Source organism: Eptatretus burgeri, chromosome 3 (assembly GCF_056783735.1).
Source record: "Eptatretus burgeri isolate ZD-2024b chromosome 3, Ebu_testis_v1, whole genome shotgun sequence".
In the NCBI taxonomy this organism is placed as follows: domain Eukaryota; kingdom Metazoa; phylum Chordata; class Myxini; order Myxiniformes; family Myxinidae; genus Eptatretus; species Eptatretus burgeri.
This window is the reverse complement of record NC_140963.1, coordinates 13,573,716-13,592,975: the sequence shown is the minus strand read 5'-3', so window position 1 is coordinate 13,592,975 and position 19,260 is coordinate 13,573,716. Positions and strand designations below refer to the sequence as shown.

The following is a 19,260-nucleotide window of genomic DNA, read 5'->3' as shown; positions in this document are numbered from 1 at the left end:
GCACATTTATTATACAGTAAAAGAAAAGTACATGGAAGAAAACTGTTATTGTAAATAGTACCTGGACATAACAAATTACTTATCGACAAAATCTCCAGAACGATCCATGCATTTCTGCCAACGCTGCAAGAGCTGAAAAATCTCGCCGTGGAAGAAGTCTGTTCCAACACTTTTCATCCAACACTTCACGCATAACTATCTGGACTGCCTCGTCGTTCTTTCATCGTGCTCTCCTCTCATGTGATCTTTCAAGGGCCAAAATGGGATTCCGAGGCAGCAAATTCCAGAATGTTTTTTTTTTTTTTTTTTTTTTTTTTTTTTTGTATACCTTGGTCGAGGCTCGTATGAGAGCTAACACACAACTCACAGCAAGGAGGCATGAGACAAGAGGGGCGGGAGTGGAAGGGACAAAACATTGGGGAACAGACACATTAGGTGAACTGTGGAAGGGAGAGGGATGGGGATGGGACGGGGAACATGGCGAAGAGAAGATGGACATTACAGGGACTTTCAGGAAGGAAAGCAGGAGAATTGAAGGAAGTGGGCTTGGGTGGATTATCGGGGGTAGAAAAGATCGAGGATTTGGATGGGGGAAGATAAGAGGTGGTGGTGAACAGCTGTTTTGAAAGCCTGGAGGGAAGAATGGGAAAGAATAGAGTGAGGAAGTTTATTCCAAAGGCGGGAAAAAAGAGGAATGAAAGAGTGAAGATGAGCAGAGATTCGTGATTTTGGTAGTTTTACCAGAAGGGGGTTGTTGGCGGACCTTGAGCGCCCTGTGGAAATGTGGTTGGGACAAATCACAGAGAGAGCAGGGGGGGCAAGGCTGGAGAGGAGTTGGTAGAAGACAGAAAGACCACCGACCAACCTGCGGTGATTGAGTGAGAGGCCCAAAGACTCAGCTTCATTGCGGGAGATGCCAATGATCTTAAAAGCCCTGGTTTCGACAGCGTGAAGTCGAGAAAGGTGGGAGGCAGGCGCACCAGCCCAGAGGGGAGAGCAGTACTCCATCAGGCTACGGACAAAAGCTTTGTAAGTGGTCAGGAGCTCAAGAGGGCCGAGGAAGGACTTTGCACGACGGAGGATTCCCAGTCGGCGACTGGCTTTTGAGGCAAGGTTGGAAATGTGACTTTCCCAGGAAAGGTCATGGCAGATAGTGAGACCCAGAAGCTTGAAAGAAAAGACTTCTTCCAGAGGATTGTTGAGAAAGTGGATGGGGGGGTTTTGTAAACGGTCCTTTCGAAGAGACATAGTGAGAGTGTGAGATTTGTCTGGATTGAAAGACATGTTCCACGTGTTGGACCAGTTTGTGATTTTATCCAGATCTGCAGTGAGCGAAGAAGCTGCTGCTTGCCGGTCTGAGGGATGACAGATGGTACGGCAGAGGGTGGAGTCATCGGCAAAGAGAAATAGAGGATTTTCCAGAGAGTCCGAGAGATCATTGATGATGTTTGGGGGTTGGGGGAGCACTTCCCAGCCATTCTTTGAGTTTTCTTTCAATGTCAGATGTGCAGTGTGAGGTTGAGCATTGCCATGTTGAAAGATGACAGATTTTTTCATCTGGCACTTTTCCCAAAGTACACAGTTCAGTTGCTTGAGGAAATCAACCAATATGCATCCCAAAAGTAGGTTCCCATAACTCTGCCGGTGGAGGGTACTATACTCTTTTGGCCTTCTTCCTTTCTGGACATGTGGAGTGATGCCATTCCATGCTTTGCTGATTGGTTTCTGGGTTGAAATGGTGGAACCAGCTTTCATCACCAGTCACAATATGGACCAGGAAGTCATCGCCCTCGACAGAATGTCATTGAAGGAACTGTGATGACACATCCATGCATTTTTTTTTTGTGTTCCTCTGTAAGCAAATCGGGAACTGAACAGGAACAAACTTTCCCTTTTCCCAAGGTCGCCATCATTTCCCAATACAGCATGTTGTCCCATGCCAAGCTGTGCTGCGATCTCCCGAACTGTCACCCTTCGGTTCTCACTGATTAGTGCATCAACTTTCTGCTCATTGTGATCAGTTGTCGCGCTTCTCGGCCAACCACAGCATAGCAAATCAACGATGTCCGTGCGTCCATCTTTGGAGTGTTTCATCCACCTTCTGGCACTGCTCGCGTCGACGCAGGCATCCCCGCACACCTGACTCAATCGGCCATAGATATCTGCAGCTGAGTTGTTTTCCTTCACGAGGAATTCAATCGCTGCACGTTGGTGAAACAATATGTCGTCAACAGGAATTTTGTCGCGGTGAATGGTGGGAACACCAGTGGTGTACATGGATAGATATTGATAATAACTCATGTTCTCTGCTATATTCAGCACCAACATGTGGAATCCACTGATGCTCAGGACTTTTGGTATGGCCCTCGTATTTTGGTCCTGTCCATCTGTCAATCCATCCACCTGTCCGTCGGTGCATACTCTACTCAAAAATGATTGGACGTCAAATGGACGCACGTCAAATGATTTCGCAATTGGACACATTTACAATTTGGGCAATTTTAAAATAATATATAACAGGAAAGAATACTACAGGATTGTATCTGTTTTCAGACAAATCATTTATTTATTTATTTACACCGTACCATCTCCACGACCACCACACAACTTTGAATTATTTATTTATATACAACGTACCATCTCAAACCGAAAGGAGAAAATGGCAAAGCTGCAAACTCCAACTCAAGATTTCGATGTATATTATTTTTGCTCGAGTCTGTGACCTCGTCGATTGCACTTCGCGCTCACGAAGGAGACGATTTTGCGAAGTGAGTTCAGACGGAGGAACAGTCCGTGGGTTTGAAAAAAAATACCACCCCGAGTATTTCTCAAACAGCATGTGGAGAGTGACCCTCTCCACTCTTTAGTCAGTCTTCCACTTCACCACAATCAGAATGGGCTTTCTCCAGCTTTTGGCATGCGTAGTCTCTGCAACACGGCGATAGTGTGCTTGTGCTGTGACATTATCTCTTGAGGTCACAGAGATAATGATTTCATCTCAGCGCTGAGTTGCGATGTCATGAACTGTTTTGTCAGCTCTGAGTTCTTCTGCCGGCTTCAAGGGTTAATGGCTATTTGTTCCTTTGATATACGTTGTTGCTGACAAAAGATGCAGGTTTCGTCGTACACTCTTCACGATGTATGAACAAGTCCTTGTCTCGAAGAGCACCGAGGTCCTCCGCATTGTGTTCAGCTGCAGAACTGTTGTTTTTTTCCGGCTTGGTCAACTTTTTCTGAGTGAATTCTGCTCTGCAGTTTCAGTGACACTGTATCTTTGGAGTGACAGTCGGATTGTCCCCCTTGCAAGTTCGACAATCGGCCCAAATTGTCTCACTGCTGCAGCTCCACAAAGTGTTGTTAGTTGACCGAGCTGTTAGTTGATTTTGATGAAACTTGACCACAACATTCCTCACACATGAGGGACCAAAATTTATCGACTGCATTGACATCTGCATGCATTAAGGGGTTCTACTGGTGGGGAGAGGGGGTTGGCCCCCCCAAAATAGGTATTTGCTCTCTTCTCGGAAACTACACACAATTTGGATGAAACTTGACCACAACCCTCATTCACCCATCATGTACCAAAGTGTATTTATTGCATCAAAATCTGCGTTCATTAAGGGTGTCTAAGGGGGGGGGTTCTGACCCCCCAAAATAGGTATTTGCTCTCTTCTCCGAACTACACACAGAATTTCAATGAAACTTGACCACAACCTTCATTACCCTTGATGTACCAAAGTTTGTAAATGGCATTAAAAAAAATTCAGGGTCTAAGGCGGTGTGCATGGGGTTTGTGTGACTTGCTCCTGATCCAGGTGAGCTTCAGGACAGGTGGTCCTATTTTGAGCTCGCCTGTTCTATGAACAGAGAGCTATAGCGATACTCCCGGCGTGAGCGTCAGCGTCAGCGTGAGCGTGAAAATGTTAAAGTTTTTGGTGCAAGTTATTTAGAAGCTTGCCATTCATTTAATATGTGTACTAGGATGCTGATATTTGGCGTGGAGGTTCCTTTGGGGTATACTATTGGTGTAATGAAGTTGAAATAAAAAAATAATTTCATATTTGAAAAATTTTTGACCTGTTTTGAACTTAACTTTTTGTAGCACATCAACGTTAAAGTTTTTTGTGCAAGTTATTTAGAAGCTTGCCATTCATTAATATGTGTACTAGGATGCTGATATTTGGCATGGAGGTTCCTTTGGGGTATACTATTGGTGTAGTGAAGTTGAAATGAAAAAATAATTTCAAATTTTTTAAATTTTTGACCTGTTTTGAACTTAACTTTTTTGTAGCACATCAACGTTAAAGTTTTTTCCTTTCTAATGTTTTTATCTACCACACTATTTTTTACTGATTACAATATACAAATACATATATTGCTTTAAAATTATTTGGATCAGACTTCACTGCAATGCTTTATAAAAAATATTATTAGACTAGTCTTTAAAAAACGAAAAATGTATAAACAGGCGAGCGTTGGGTGGCTTTGACACCAACTCTCTGGTTATTACTTCTTCCTCTCCATTCCTTCACCCTTATTGTCCTTCCATTTTTCTCAAACTGCCAAAGTCGATGACTCGCCTCTTTCCTCTCCTTTGTCCTTGTAATATGTGAAATGTATGTGGCCTTTTTATCATTCCACACCAAGTTGTTTTGTTTTAAGTTTCTGCTCTTTGTTGAAATTAATTGAATGTTCCTTGTTTGCATTAATAGCTCGTGCCTCCGCATAGCAGGAGGTGGGGTTTTCCACGTGTCTGTGTCTGTGTCCCCATCTGTCTGTGCCACTGTCTGTCTGTCTGTCTCGGCAATAACGTTTTTTACCATTTGAGCTTTTATCATCAAATTTTCAACAAACGTTTATTATGAGAATATGGGTCACACAAATGAATAAAATGTATCATTTATTTATTTTAAACTGTCGTTTTCATCAAGTTTAGTTTGAGTACAAAGCAGACGTGGACGAGCTTTGCATCTTGAGATGCTTTCTAGTTTTGCTTTGTTTCCACTTCACCCCGTTTTCCCTTGCAGCCCATCATGCCCTCTTTGTTGGTGTGCACGTGCCACGCGACAGACGGAGTCACCGACGGCATCGTCACCACCGGCATCAGCACCACTCACAAGGCAGGGACTCTGAGCCCAGAAATGATGGAGGGGACAACCCAGCATATGGTAACGTGTACAACTCAGCAAAATCAGAAATATGCCATTCATGTGTTTTACAAAGCAGTTCACAATTCTCTCATGACTTCTCTGAGCATGGTATTACAGGTCCCCTTTCCTCTTATATTTGGCCTTTCATTGTATTTGATCATTGCCTCTTTTATCCTGTTTTGTTTTCTGTTGCTTATTCTTCTTTTCATTCATCCTTCCTTGATGAATTTTCGTTTTCCTTCTCTCAATATGCAGGTTGCTTCAATAAAATGTAGACTGACTTTCATATATATTGAAAACTATATGATGTCATTGTGCAGTGCCTTAATGGGAAGAGCTGATTTCACAAGTAATACATGTCCTTCTTATATTGTCGAAAAGATTACGACATTAGGAACCAGGTTAATGTTATTGTTATGAAAACGACTTGGGGGTTAATCAATGAGTTATTTATTAATTAGTTATTTCATAATGAATGTTCGACTAAGTGTTTTGTAACCTCAGTTGGAAACGACCAGAAATTGAGTGTGTCGGAAGTTCCTTGTCACCCTAGCCCCTGCGTCTGTCTCTTTTCTCCCTCTTTCCCCTCTGTAATTACCATTCTTCACCTATCTTTATTGTCTATTGTAATGTGACTCGACCAAGTGAGATCCGACGAAGGACTCGACAACACAGGAGTTGGTTGTCGACCATTATTTGAGTCGAGAAATAGTTTGTGCCAATGGTTGAGAAGAAGAACCAAAGTCCCGAGCAGGAGTTACAGCTCGAACAAGACTTGGCCAGTCATTTAAAGGTAAGCTACATGTGTCGAGTTCAGCCACACTCGGCCGAACGCAAAATCAGTCTTGCTGTTACTGAAAATAACAGTAAAATTGCGTCGTCCATCTTGTGACTGCCTTCTGTAGTAAACGAGAGAGGACCTGTTCGGGTTACAATCTCACAGTAATTTCTCACTTCCCCACATTTCTGCATTGAAATGGCAGTTCTGTGTGTGAGCCCCACCAATGTCCACCCACCCACACCTGTTCCTTTGACATGGCATGTCCACATGATTAACTTTGTCGTAGTGGGAGCATGCACTTTGCCGCAGCATGTCTGACCCTCACTGGGCGGGGAAAAATCTCACAGCAGGGAGAGCATAATGATGCATATTTAAGCCAGCCATGAAGACACTGTGGGGAGAGAGTCTTAAGTGTCTCTCAGTTTGTGAGTCAGTCAATGAAGGAGTTGGCGCAAAGTTAGTCAAGAGAGAATTTATCAGTGCCTTACAACCAAAAAGGTGAGTGCCAGAGTCGAGTCAGGAAAGGATCAGCATTGCAGAGAGTGTCAGGAGATCACTGTAATCAGGTTTTCTCGAATGTGTCACACCATGAACCATCAAGGCCACAGCAAGAGCCATCCCATCTGCAGGTCGAATCATTCCAGTCATGTCGACTTCAATCACAGCACAAGCGATAGGACCCTTGCTTTCAAGCCAATCGGCGATCCATTTGTGCCTCCACATGAAATGCACCTCAACGAAAGCTCCCCTCCACATCGACCTCCATTTCTGTCCCATTCTTTTGTCTTTGCTGTGTTGCTGAACAAATCTGTGCGTTCTAAATTTGACTTAGATAGGGAAACATTCTGTCTTCAGTTTAAGAGTGTTGTGCCATTCGGGGTTTTCCCCCCTTTCTTTACATCGCATTGATTTACTGCATGTTCCCTACCGCAGTTATTCATTAAACCTGTTTCTTTTCAAAGCATTATCACTGGGGATTCGGATTTGTGGAATCACCTTCCAACAAAACCAAATTATCTTCAAAACCGCACAGCCCAAATTAATTAATCCTACACCACATTGCACCGCATTGTCACCTCATGTGCGCAGAACTCCTCTGCTTTGTGGCTCGCAAGTTCATCTCCGGTGGCCTTGCATTGCTTATTCGGGAGAATGAGTCCATTTCATTGAGTAAGCAGGTGAGAGAAGGCCAGGTAGATTTGAGAAATTAAAAAATTAATGGAGGAGAAAGAAGGGGAACATATAGACCAATGTAGTTGAGACGACTCGACAATCCACCGCTTTTGCAGATGTACGCTTGAGATTGTCCATTGCTATTATTGGAAATCATGACGATCATAAAACCACAGTGCAAAACAATACAATAACAGATATTACAATAAGGGAATATTATTACCCCGCTCCTGCGAAGCGAAAAGTGTGGTTAAGCAATTGGTTCAATTCCGCCTGTCTGTGTGCCTGCCATTCTATGGACAAACATCAGTTTATGATCGAGGAACGACTTGATTTCAATTGAATGTTATATTTTGAAAACAAATCGGAACTTGAATCAGAAAAACAACCCGTAGTTTAGCACTACTATGTCTCTGAATTTCTCCCAAGTGTGCATGCGCACAGAGGATTATGGAGGTTGTTTTTTCTTTGTTGTGTTTTTTTTTTTTTCCTCTGTCTGCCACAATTTCCCAAGACATCATGTTGTCCCATGCCAAGCTGTGCTGCGATCTCCCTCACTGTCACCCTTCGGTCCTCACTGATGAGTGCATCAACTTTCTGCTCATTGTGATCTGTTTTCGCGCTTCTCGGCCGACCACAGCATAGCTAATCAACGATGTCCGTGTGTCCATCTTCCATCCGTGGCAGTCAAACACAATTGAAAATCATTGCAAGAAAGAAGCATACTGTTTTTAATGACGCCATCAAGGACACAAGCACCAGGCACGAATAACTAATGTTATTCGTGTTGAATAAGGTGGTGTATTAGACATTGTGTCAACAGCAGAAACTTCGGTATTTTTAGATCCTCGTGGAGGATCTCCAAGTCTTACTCACGTAGTTGTTCTTGTTCTTCTTCTTGTGGACTTTTTTTGTTTCACAGCCTACAGTTTTCATCGAAACTTCCTGAAACTTGGCATATATATGTAAAAATACCCCGCGCAGACAGTAACCATCTCCGATTTTGAAAATTCCTCCTAAAAAAAAAAGTTATGACGTCATAATGTCTCCGCTAATGGGAATCGCCCAAAAAAATTTATCTCTGAAACTAGGAAAGCTTTTTGAATTCTGGTTGCGGGAATGGAACGGGGCATTAGCAGAGATAATTTAACGCACAAATGATACATCATTATGACGTCATATCCGTTTTTATGACGTCATTCCAATTTTTTCACATTTTTTGGTTTCACAGTCCAGAGTTTTCATCGGATCTTCGTGAAAAGTGGCATGTATATGCAGAAAGTCCATGCGCAGGCAGTAACCATCTCCGATTTAGAAAATTATTCCTAGAAAAAAGTTATTACGTCATAATATCACCGCTAATGGAAATCGCCTAAAAGATTATCTCCGAAACTGGGGAAGCTTTTTGAATTCTGTTTGCGGAAATCGAACGGGGCATTTGCACAGATGATTTGACGCAAATCTGATACATCACAATGACGTAATATTCGTTTTATGACGTCGTCACTATTTTCTGAATTTTTTTTGTTTCACAAACCAAGAGTTTTCATCAGAACATCTTGAAACTTGACATGTTCATGCAGAAAGCTCACACACAGCCAGTAACCATCTCAGATTGAGGAATTTCTTCCAAGAAAAAAGTTATGACATCATAATATCGCAATGGAAATCGCATAAACAATCATCTCCGAAACAACGCAAGCTTTTTGAATACTTCAGATGGAATTGAATAGGGCATTAGAGATAATTTACCGCACACCTGATACATAACTGATAACTATGACGTCATCACTAAGAGGACGAGGATCTTAGTTCATTTGAGCTTGTTTTTTTTCGGGACCTATAAAATCTTTATTTTATTTCGATCGAATAATACACTTGAACACTGCAGCACATAAACCGTCTTCTGGCACTGTCAAAACCCTTCCATTTAGCTGTATTTGGACAAAATATTACAGAATTTTACATCATCTCGACCAATTAAATTTGCCACTCGTAGACCCCACATATGTTCTAGTTATCTCCGCTCCGATAAGGACAGAGTTGATGTTTTCACCACTGTCTGTCTGTGAGCTGAATATTTCAAAATGTTGTGAACGGATTCAGACAAAATTTTGTGGACAGGTTGGGTGTATGACAAGGAGGAAATGATTCGATTTTGATGAAGATGTGATTCTGTAAACCAGAATATTTTAATATTCGAAGTGAATCTTCACCATTGAGAGATAGGGCCAAAAACGATGTGCAGGATGATATCTCAATCAGTTGTGGACGGTTTATGACAAAACTTGGCAGATGAGTTGGGTCAATGACAACAACAAGCCAATTCGATTTTGGTTTCGGTATGAATGCAGATCCGGCCTATCGATGGGATACAGAACGTAAACTGTTCAGCCTGGCGGAGGTATGTGCTCTTCCAAGTGCCGTTCTAGTTGTATTATATTTATCTCAAGACTGTGCAGGGTAACGTGTTCGATGAACTCTCGAGTTTCCTCCGCCATCGAAAGCAGACGGAGGTTATGTTTTCACCCCTGTCTGTCTTTCTGTTTTTCTGTTTGTCTGTGAGCATTATATCTGAAAACGTTGTGGATGGATTCAGACGAAACTTGGTATACGTGTTGGGTATGTGGCAACGACGAATTGATTCGATTTCTTTGAATATCCAATTCCAAATTTAAGAATATTTTAATTATTTAAGTGATTCTTCACCATTGAGAAATTGGGCCAAAAACGATATAGGATGTTATTTTTAAAGGCTGTGTATGAGTTTTGGCAAAAGTAGGTGTACGAGTTGGTTCGTTGACAAGAACAAGCCAATTCGATTTTGGTTCAGGTCCGTATCCAGATCAGGCCTATCAGTGGTATACCAAATGTAAACTGTTCAGCTGGCAGAGGTATGTGCTCTACCAAGTGTCATTCTAGTTTTATTATTGTTTTATTATTATTTTGTTAATCACAAGACTGCATGGGGTAAAGTATTCTATGAGCTCTCTCGTTACCTTCGCCTCCTAAGGTGGACGGAGGTTATGTTTTCACCCCTGTCTGCTTGTCTGCCTCTGTCTGCGAGCAGGGTATCTCAAGAGGTTGTCGGCGGATTCGGACGAAACGTGGTGGACAGGTTGGGTGTGTGACAAGGACGAATTGATTTATATTTTGGTGAAGATCCGGATCGACATCTGAATACAATAATTTTTTTAATTGTAAGTGATTCTTCATCATTGAGAGATGGTGCCAAAAAGAGATTTCAAAAAGTTTACCTCTTGCTGTCGTATTATTTTTATATTTAATAATAATATATTGATTGAGAGATTTCAAAAAGTTGTGGATGGGTTAAATGACAAAACTAGGTGGATGACTTGGGTCGGTGACGAGAACAAGCCAATTTTATTTTGGTTAAGGTACGGATTCAGATCCGGCCTATCAGTGGGATACAAAATTCAGATCCGGCCTGGCGGAGAGGTATGCGCTCTACCGAGTGCCCATTCCAGTTGGACAATGTCACTGTAGTCGTATTGTCGGCATTGCTTTGACTTTTGTGTGTGCATCGTGTTTGGCAGACACTCCGTCACAGCGTGTGCAGTTTATTCTTGGCATGGAGGATGAAGATGAGGAGCACATTCCTCATGAACTTTTCACCGAGATGGATGAGCTGTGCGCACAGGATGGTCAGAATGGTGAATGGAAGGAAACCGCTCGGTATGTCTTCACCTCAGTGTATTCTAAACGTTGAAGGCAAGGGGGATAGGGTGTTGGCAAATCAGATGTATTTCTGAATACCATTTCGCAGCTCACCGACCCCAAGGATAAAAATAATATGACATAGAACACAATTATTGCTTTGTACAGTATACAAAGCTGTTGCAGAGAGTATCCTTACCCACCCACCCCTCTTAACCGCCACATCGAAGTGTGTGTGTTTGTGACTGAAGGAATTTAGCACTGCTGGTGGAGTTGACTGAGTGCTAGTTGGAGAGAGGGAGCATTTTCCCTACAGAGCATATCTTCCATCAGGAAGTTTGAAGTCTGATCTCCGTCCTTCTGCCAGCATAGCTATTCCACACAATTTTCTCCTTCTTCCTTCTGTAGTAACAGCTTGAGTCTCATGTTTTGCTTTGTGGACATGCGTGTTGCACAACCGGGTTATCCAAACACTGGCCTGGTTTTGGTCCATGCTGTACTTTGGTGTCATCATTGTCTTTTCTTTGTCCAGCTTCATTACCTCTGCCACAAAAGGTGGACGGAGGTTATAATTTCACCCCTGTCTGTCTCTCTGTCTGTGTGTGAGCAGGATATCTCAAAAAGTTATGAACGAATTTGGACAAAATTAGTGGACAGGTTGGGTGGGTAACGTGGACAAATTCAATTTTGGTGAAGATCCGGGTTCGGATCCGGATGCTAAAATTTTTAAGCGATTTTTCACCATTGAGAGATTGGGCCAAAAACAATATATAGCACGATATCTCAAAAAGTTTAATGGATGGATTCGGACAGATCTTGGTGGACAGGTTGGGTGTGTGACAATGACAAATAGATTCCATTTTGGTGAAAATCCAGAAATCTGAGAATTTTAAAATAATTTTTTAAGGGAACTCAAATGCAAAAATAATTTCTGAAAATCTTGATAAATCAGTAACCATGGTCTAAATTGAAGGGGAAATTTTATTTCATTTTATTTTGCCACAAAGTGCCGGAAAAAGCTCGAGTGTCGATTTTTGATTTTTGCCAGTGACGTCACACCTGGTACCCACCTTGAGCCAAATGGCGGCTTGCACAGAGAAACAGTGTATTTCGAGCTCAGATTCCGACACTGTAGTCCGGGAGCCAACCGATCAAAATTAAAAAATAATTGCCCGGTCTGCTATAAAATTTTTGTGTTGATTTTCATAAAGAGACACCCTTTGAGTATATGAAAACCAATGTTGGCAATGGTGAAACTCTTGCGCAACAACACAGTCAACACTTTTGCGAGCCCCATCTGATAACAAAATGTTGGCAAAAGCGAAGATGTAGGATGGGGGTAGGGGTAATTCATATTGTCCTAAAATCATAACCACTAAACCTATATACACAAATGACCCCTCATATTAAAGAGGAGTTCATTTCCTATATCACAATTGGTGTAGATTTAACCTACCTACAATTGACAAGGTTATATGTCAAACAACAAAAGATTTATGCAACTCAGAAATGCTTGACTATCAATGGGGTCAGGAACAAGAACATACTTTTACATGCCATGGTTTTAAGGAAGATAAAATTAGAAATGGATTAACACAATATTGTGACATGAAACATCCTCTTCAGAGGAAGAGTCACTCTCTGAAACAACTCCACCACATGAACCTCTCTGACCAAGGCATATGCATGTCACTCAGCAAGGCACAGCAGCCTTTTTGCATGAACATCGTTTCAGACATTTGGATAATTTGCACATGCAAGACACCGTTTTGTCTATGTTTGGCTTGGCTGGCTTAGACATGAGAATTGGGACCAGTTTTCCATTGATAAGGGTTCTGCCAAATGTTGTGGCTGGGGGAAGTGCTCGGTCACTGAGATGTGCACGTCTATACAGAAGCAATTGATACAATGCTCTTAAAACAAGGAAGTAAAACGCATCTTCTGTTGCTGGCAGTGACCTAAGGTCTAATTTTGAAGAGACAAACATATGCTGCCTGAGGGTATCCAAACAGCTGAACCCTTTTTGGCCATGCAGAGCAGTCCAGTATACTCTGGCCTCATTAATGACACATTCTGTTGCTGCCATTTCACTATCTCTTCCAAAATCAACAAGGTGGGGAAGGTTTCCTATCAGTCCCAGAGAAACCTGTGCCGCTCTTCTTTTCACAGGAACACAGGCATCATCCCAACTGACTGGAAGAGGGGCCTTGTTGTCCCTCTCTGGAAAGGGAAGGGTGATCGCCAAGACTGCAACAACTACCGAGGGGTGACGCTGCTCTCAGTGCCGGGCAAGGTCTTTGCTCGGATAATTCTTGATAGGGTTCGCCACCATCTGCTTGAGCACCAGCGTCCAGAACAGTCAGGCTTTACACCAAAGAGGTCAACGATTGACCGTATCCTTGCACTTCGTGTCCTCACCGAACGCAGACGAGAGTTTCGGCAGGGGCTGCTTGCAGCCTATGTTGATCTCTGTAAAGCGTTCGATTCAGTGAATCGGGATGTCCTCTGGAGGATTCTTGGTCTTCGTGGGGTGCCACCGAAACTGATCGATCTGATGTCTGAACTCTACTCTGGTACTGAGAGTGCTGTGGAGTGTGGTGGTACCATCTCTGACTTATTTCCAGTTGTTACTGGAGTTCGTCAGGGATGTGTACTTGCCCCCACACTTTTCAGCACTTGTATGGACTGGATTTTAGGGAGGATGTCGGAGAGATCAAGTTGCGGTGCATCGTTTGGCAATGTGAAGATCTCGGACCTTGATTTTGCAGATGATGCAGTCATCTTTGCGGAGACTTTAGACATCCTCTTGGGGGCCCTCGAGGTGCTGAATGAGGAGTCGGAGCCGTTGGGATTACGGATTTCTTGGGTCAAAACTAAGATCCAGGCTTTCGGTGACATCTTGGATGCTGCTGTCCTGTCTGTGTCTGTTTGTGGTGAGGATGTTGAGGTCGTGGATAGATTCACTTACCTTGGCAGTGATATTCATGTCTCCGCAGGTTGTGAGCCGGAGGTCAATAGACGTCTGGGTCGGGCCTGGGGAGTCATGGATTCACTGGATCATGGGGTGTGGCGCTGCCGGTACCTGTGCGGGAGGACGAAAGTCCGAGTCTTCAGGTCCTTGGTACTTCCAGTCTTGCTCTATGGGTGCGAGACTTGGACTTTGACCAAGGATCTGAGACGGAGACTTAATTCCTTTGGTACCAGGTCTCTTCGAAGAATCCTTGGCTATCGCTGGTCGGATTTTGTGTCCAACGAGCGGTTGCTGAGAGAGACTCGGATGAGATTTGTTACCTGCATAGTCCGTGAGCGTCAGCTGCGGCTGTATGGACATGTGGCTCGTTTTCCTGACGCTGATCCTGCTCACCAGATTCTCTCAGCGCGGGAGTCTCATGAGTGGAGGAGGCCAGTGGGCTGACCACGTGCCTCATGGTTGCAGCAGGTTGACCATCATCTCAAGGAGATGGGGATGGGCCTGGCATCTGCCTGGGGGATGGCCAGATGGAGGCCCCTGGAGTACTGGCGGAAAGTGGACGCAGCGACGCGCTGTTCTGGCACATGCTCCCATACCTGACCTGACCTCTTCTTTTCCCCTTCTGAATGGGTAGCTCACTGTGTCACATCCACACAACACATATGTGCACAGAAGTGTAGCTGCGACATCAAGAGGATTTTCTGGTACTTCCTGCTCAACACTTCTACCAGCTCATGAATAGGTAGGTATTGATTCTGCCGTTGTATCCAGAGTTCTTGCAATGTGTTCAAGCAGCAGAAGTGATATATACACAGCATAATTATATCTGTATCTGTTGCATGCACAACAGCTCGATGGTGATCAAGATATTCCACACAATATGCAAGATGAGCAATAATCCTTGTCTCTGCCTCTTCATGTTCTTCACAAGGTAAGTCCAGAACTGAACTTGATGCTGATGTGATGGAAAGAGTGTGACCTTTGTTTTCCATCATACCACCAATAATGATGGTCACTCCATCTGGAATAGCTTCAGGACTCTCACAAAGGGAAGTGCCAATGAAGTTCTGAAGATTTCCTTTATTTCTTGGATTCTTCATGAATAAATTCCAGTCCGGAATTTCTAGACTCTTGGATGGTGAGAATTGTCTTGCCTGGTCTGTCTGGTTTCTCCTCTGCTGCTCATCACCCTTCAAAGTATGGCTATCATCAAAATCATACTGATCACCAATGATGTTGACACAGTTGCACATTTCAGGTTTCAACTGCAGGAGCTTGCGAAGATACAGCTGGGGAAGTTCAAATGTTTTCGCACCCATTTTTTGGTATTTATTTACAAATGCCATTGTGTCTACCAGATAAACTGTGTATAGGTCACTCTGTGGTAATGATGGCATCTGTAAAACAACATCCTGCTCAGCTTCAGCAATTAGCACTGCCACGAAATCAGACTTGTTGCCTTTGCGCATTACAAACCCCTGTGCTAAGCGTGGATCAACCTCAAACAGGGATGATGGATAGTCTGTCCATTCATGGGAAAATGCAATCTGTCTTGTGACTGGGTCGGCATCTCGATAGAAACACAACACACGTGTAGTTGCAGTCTCATCTTGATAGATCCTGATTAAACTCTGTTTCCTTGATGGGTTTGATTTCTTCTGTGAGGAGAAAGTTACCAGCTTCAGTGGTTCAATCTTAATAGAGACCACCTCTTCTGCTTTCATAATGGCTTCCATGCCCTTAGCTTGAGCATGGACCAAGTCTTTTGAAGCATCCTTCTCACCAGTTGCTCTATTGAGCAGATCCACTTGGTTGTTACACTGGAATGGGTTTATCATCTGCTGGCATATCACTTTCTTGATCTCCTCAACATGCATATGTTCTTCTGTTGCCTGCTTATGTGTTTCTCCATGATGAGTAGATTCCTGTTGGCCTAGATTAGCCATAGACTTTATGTTCTCTGATACAGCTGTGAGAAATGGTGCTGTCTTCACATATTTATCTCGAGCAGCTGGTGCCTGAGATATGCCTTTGAACAGAGATGTCTTCCCTTCATTGTTGTATGTCTGCTCCAGGGCCATGTCACTCCAAACACCATTGAATTTTCCTTTGGAAGAGTGAACTGTGAAGTACCCAACCTGGATCCAGCAAACCTTAACCGAACTGTGTTCAATAGAGTAAGAGGATTTTGGGGGTAGGGGTAACTTTGGTTGACAAAAATGTTAATTTTCTCTTTAAAAATTGATAGAACTCACTCAAATTTGCTGTTTTAATTAGCCATGGATACCATGTTCATATCACATTAAGAGAAATTAGTATTCTAATGCAGCATCTGCCTATGATAAGAAAAGTTCTAAAGGCCATCTTCAAAAAACGTTATTTTTAAGGCATTTTTCACAAAATTATGTACTTTTACGAGGTTTACTTCCACAAAGGCAATTTTTTTTTGTCATTTTACAATGCACTGATTGAATTCTTACATTTAGTTCACATTTATTTTTCATGAATGTGATTTTTTAATTTTTTTAGAAATTTTATTGACAATTGCTGTTTTATCAAATTTTTCAAATCTTCCTCAAACAAAAACGTCCGCCAAAATTTTTCGCAAGAGCTTATGAATTGCCAACATTGGTTTTCATGAACTGCAAACATATATCTAAACATCCTGGGGGTGTAAAATTTTATAGCAGAGGCTGTAAGGTCCAACCCTAAAACAGCCTCGTACACAGGTTGGCTCCCGGACTACTGATTCCACCATTATTAGAAACTCTGAAGGTAATCAGAATGTTGAAACTGATCAGTGGGATTTTGAGGAAACTATTGGAGACAAAATTAGTGATGGAAACGCTTTCGGTGGAATTGTGGAGCCTCATCGTTTCGATCCTTATGTGAGTGATTCAGACACCCCCATTTTACCTGTTTTTACTTAAATTTAAGCAGTTTAATGTTTCAATGTACTCTGAAATTAAAGCAGAGAACAAACAAACAATTGCAGATAAAAAAATAAATCATGGAATCGTTTTGTGGAACAAAATTTCATCTCAAGTTTTTGACTCATCAAAGTAGCCACTTTTTGCAGATATAACAGCCGAACACACTCGTGGCATTCTTTCTCCAATGGAAATCAAATATTGTTCGGAAAGTTCTTCCCAACACTGTTGCAGAAGTTCCCACAAATGTGTTGCACTTGTCGGTTGCTTTGCTTTCACCCTTCTGTCCAGTTCTTCCCAGATCAGCTCGATGGGGTTTAAGTCTGGAGACTGTGCTGGCCATTCCATGATTTGAAGCCTACCGTCTTGTTCTTTTCTTCTAAGGTAGTTCTGACATAGCCTGGAGGTATATTTTGGGTCGTTATCTTGCTGTAGGATGAACCCCTGACCAACTTGGCTTAGACCAGAGGGTATTGCATGGTGCTGCAAAATGCTGTGGTAGCCCTTTTGGTTCAGGGTGCCAGTCACCTTGTGCAAGTCTCCGACTGGATCCAGCAAAAGAGCCCCAGATCATCACACTTCCTCCTCCATGTTTGTCAGTTGGTGTCACCCACTGAGGAACTATCTTTTCGCCTACTCGATGGCGGACAAAAACCCTGCCTGATGAACCGAAGATTTCAAATTTTGATTGATCGGCCCATAATACCTTCTTCCAGTTTGCAGTAGTCCACTGGTGGTGCTTCATGGCCCAGGCAAGCCTCTTTTTTTCTTATTTTGCCATCTTAGCAATGGCTTTATTACTGCCACTCGACCAGTCAAACCTGCAACTTCAAGTCTTCTCTTCACAGTTGAAACTGAGACTTCCTTACTTCGACCAGTGTTAAGCTGTGCTTGAAGCTGCTGTCCTGTGAGCTGCCTATCACGCAAGCTGTTGACTCTCAGAAACTTGTCTTCTGATTGTGTTGTGGCTTTGGGTCTGCCAGACCTCTTCCTGTCAGAGTTTCCTCCAGTCCGAAGTGCCTTTTGATGGTGGAGGAAACTGTACTCACTGACACCTTGGCTTCTTTACAATTTCTCTGAAGGAAAGATCTACACTTTTAAGGGTTATAATGGTCTGTCTGTCTTCCTTTGTTAATTATCTTTTTCTCGCCATTATGGTAGCAATATACTACTGCCTGCAGTGCAATATTGTCCAAATAATGCTTCAGAGGGTGTAGCAACATAGTCTGTTCCAACACTGCTTTTATACAGACAGAAGGTTTGTAACTAATCAACAAAAGTTGGGACACCTGTTGGAATTGTTCACATCAAATTTCAAGGCTTAATTTACTTCCATTGCTGCAGAACAGCTGCACTTTCTAAGCCATTACTTGTTCCCTGAAAAGGGCCTTTTTTAACAACTCTGAAATTTACATTATTTTTCAGTTTTTTTGTAACCTAAACTTTTTTTTTAAACCTCTGGCAGTTTACCGCTTCGCTTTGTACCATTTCAGGTTTTTCACTGGACTTGAACTGCTTAAATTTCAGTAAAAACTGGAAAAATGGGGTTGTTCTAAAACTTTTGACCGGTCGTATCTATATATATATTGTTGTGGTTGACGAAATTCGCAAACCACCATTCAGGTCCCTTTGGTGAGATATCTCTGTAAGTATATGTGTAGTTCGGCCCAAACCCGTTGTTTAGAGGGAATAAATGTCATTCATTCGGGCTGCGACCCTTCGAGATAGCCGTTTTTCTTTTACTATCTTTATTTTGGACCAGCCGCCATTACTACCATTACTACCACCACCAACCACGTCTCAACAGCCATCACACAACAACCACCAACCGCAACACCGCTTCACAACCACAGCCACGACCTTTACCGTCACAACTCGCCCTCGCAACCATCGCATCACCGTCATTCCCGCGCCGCTTGTGGGCACCGATACTGGACTCGTGCAGGGCGCGCACCGAGCAGCGGGTGCAGAAACACCAGCCTTTCCGAAGAAATCGGATCAAAAACGACTCACGCCCACTTCTGTTCCGTCCTATCAGCGAGCATGGGGCGATTTGGCCCCGCCTCCAGGTGCGTCGGAGTAATATCGCTATATGCAGATTCATGGATCAAAAAGCATTCACGCCCACTTTTCTTCTGTCCAATGGGGAGCCAGCCAGAGGTAAAGGGTCGAAGGTGAAGGAGCGAAGCCACGGGGGCTATAAAGGGCCGCGTTCGCTCGCCAAAAAGGCAGTTGAGTTGGGAAGAGTCAGAGCGGTGCAGTTGGGAAGAGTCGGGCAGTTGAGTTGGGAAGAGTCAGTCAAGAGAAGAGTCGGAGAAAGCAGTTGGACGGAGCTGTGGAGAGTGGGAGAGTTGGAGAGGTGGCGGCGGCGAAGGCAGTCGAGGGGGCGCTCGTGTCAGAGTCGGGGAGCTGCGGAGAGGAGAGGCCGGTAACGCGACCGAGGTCGCGGTGGAGACGCTCGTCGCGGGACCCGAGCCAGCGAGATATCCTCATCCCCCCCGAGCATCAACAACCCCTCCTGTTTCCCCCCGCGCTGAGATAGTGCGAGAAGGGGGCCCCGTTCCCACCCCATACCAG

At 43.4% G+C, this 19,260-nt stretch overlaps 1 protein-coding gene across 5 annotated transcripts in view; it reads left to right on the top strand.

Annotated features, from left to right (window-relative positions):
* Positions 1-19,260, top strand: part of LOC147029419 (electroneutral sodium bicarbonate exchanger 1-like) — a 249,828-nt gene that overhangs the window by 74,763 nt on the left and 155,805 nt on the right. For 4 of the 5 annotated variants that reach the window (XR_015055899.1, XM_085872458.1, XM_085872457.1 and 1 more), the window contains exons 3-4: positions 5,028-5,168; positions 10,662-10,800. Coding sequence is in view for 4 of the 5 variants with exons in the window: in XM_085872458.1 (XP_085728584.1) it covers positions 5,028-5,168; positions 10,662-10,800 (280 nt within the window). In the remaining variant the exon portion in view is untranslated. Of the gene's footprint in view, positions 1-5,027; positions 5,169-10,174; positions 10,305-10,661; positions 10,801-19,260 lie in introns of those variants that run through there. The other variant, XM_085872460.1, reaches the window with a different exon arrangement.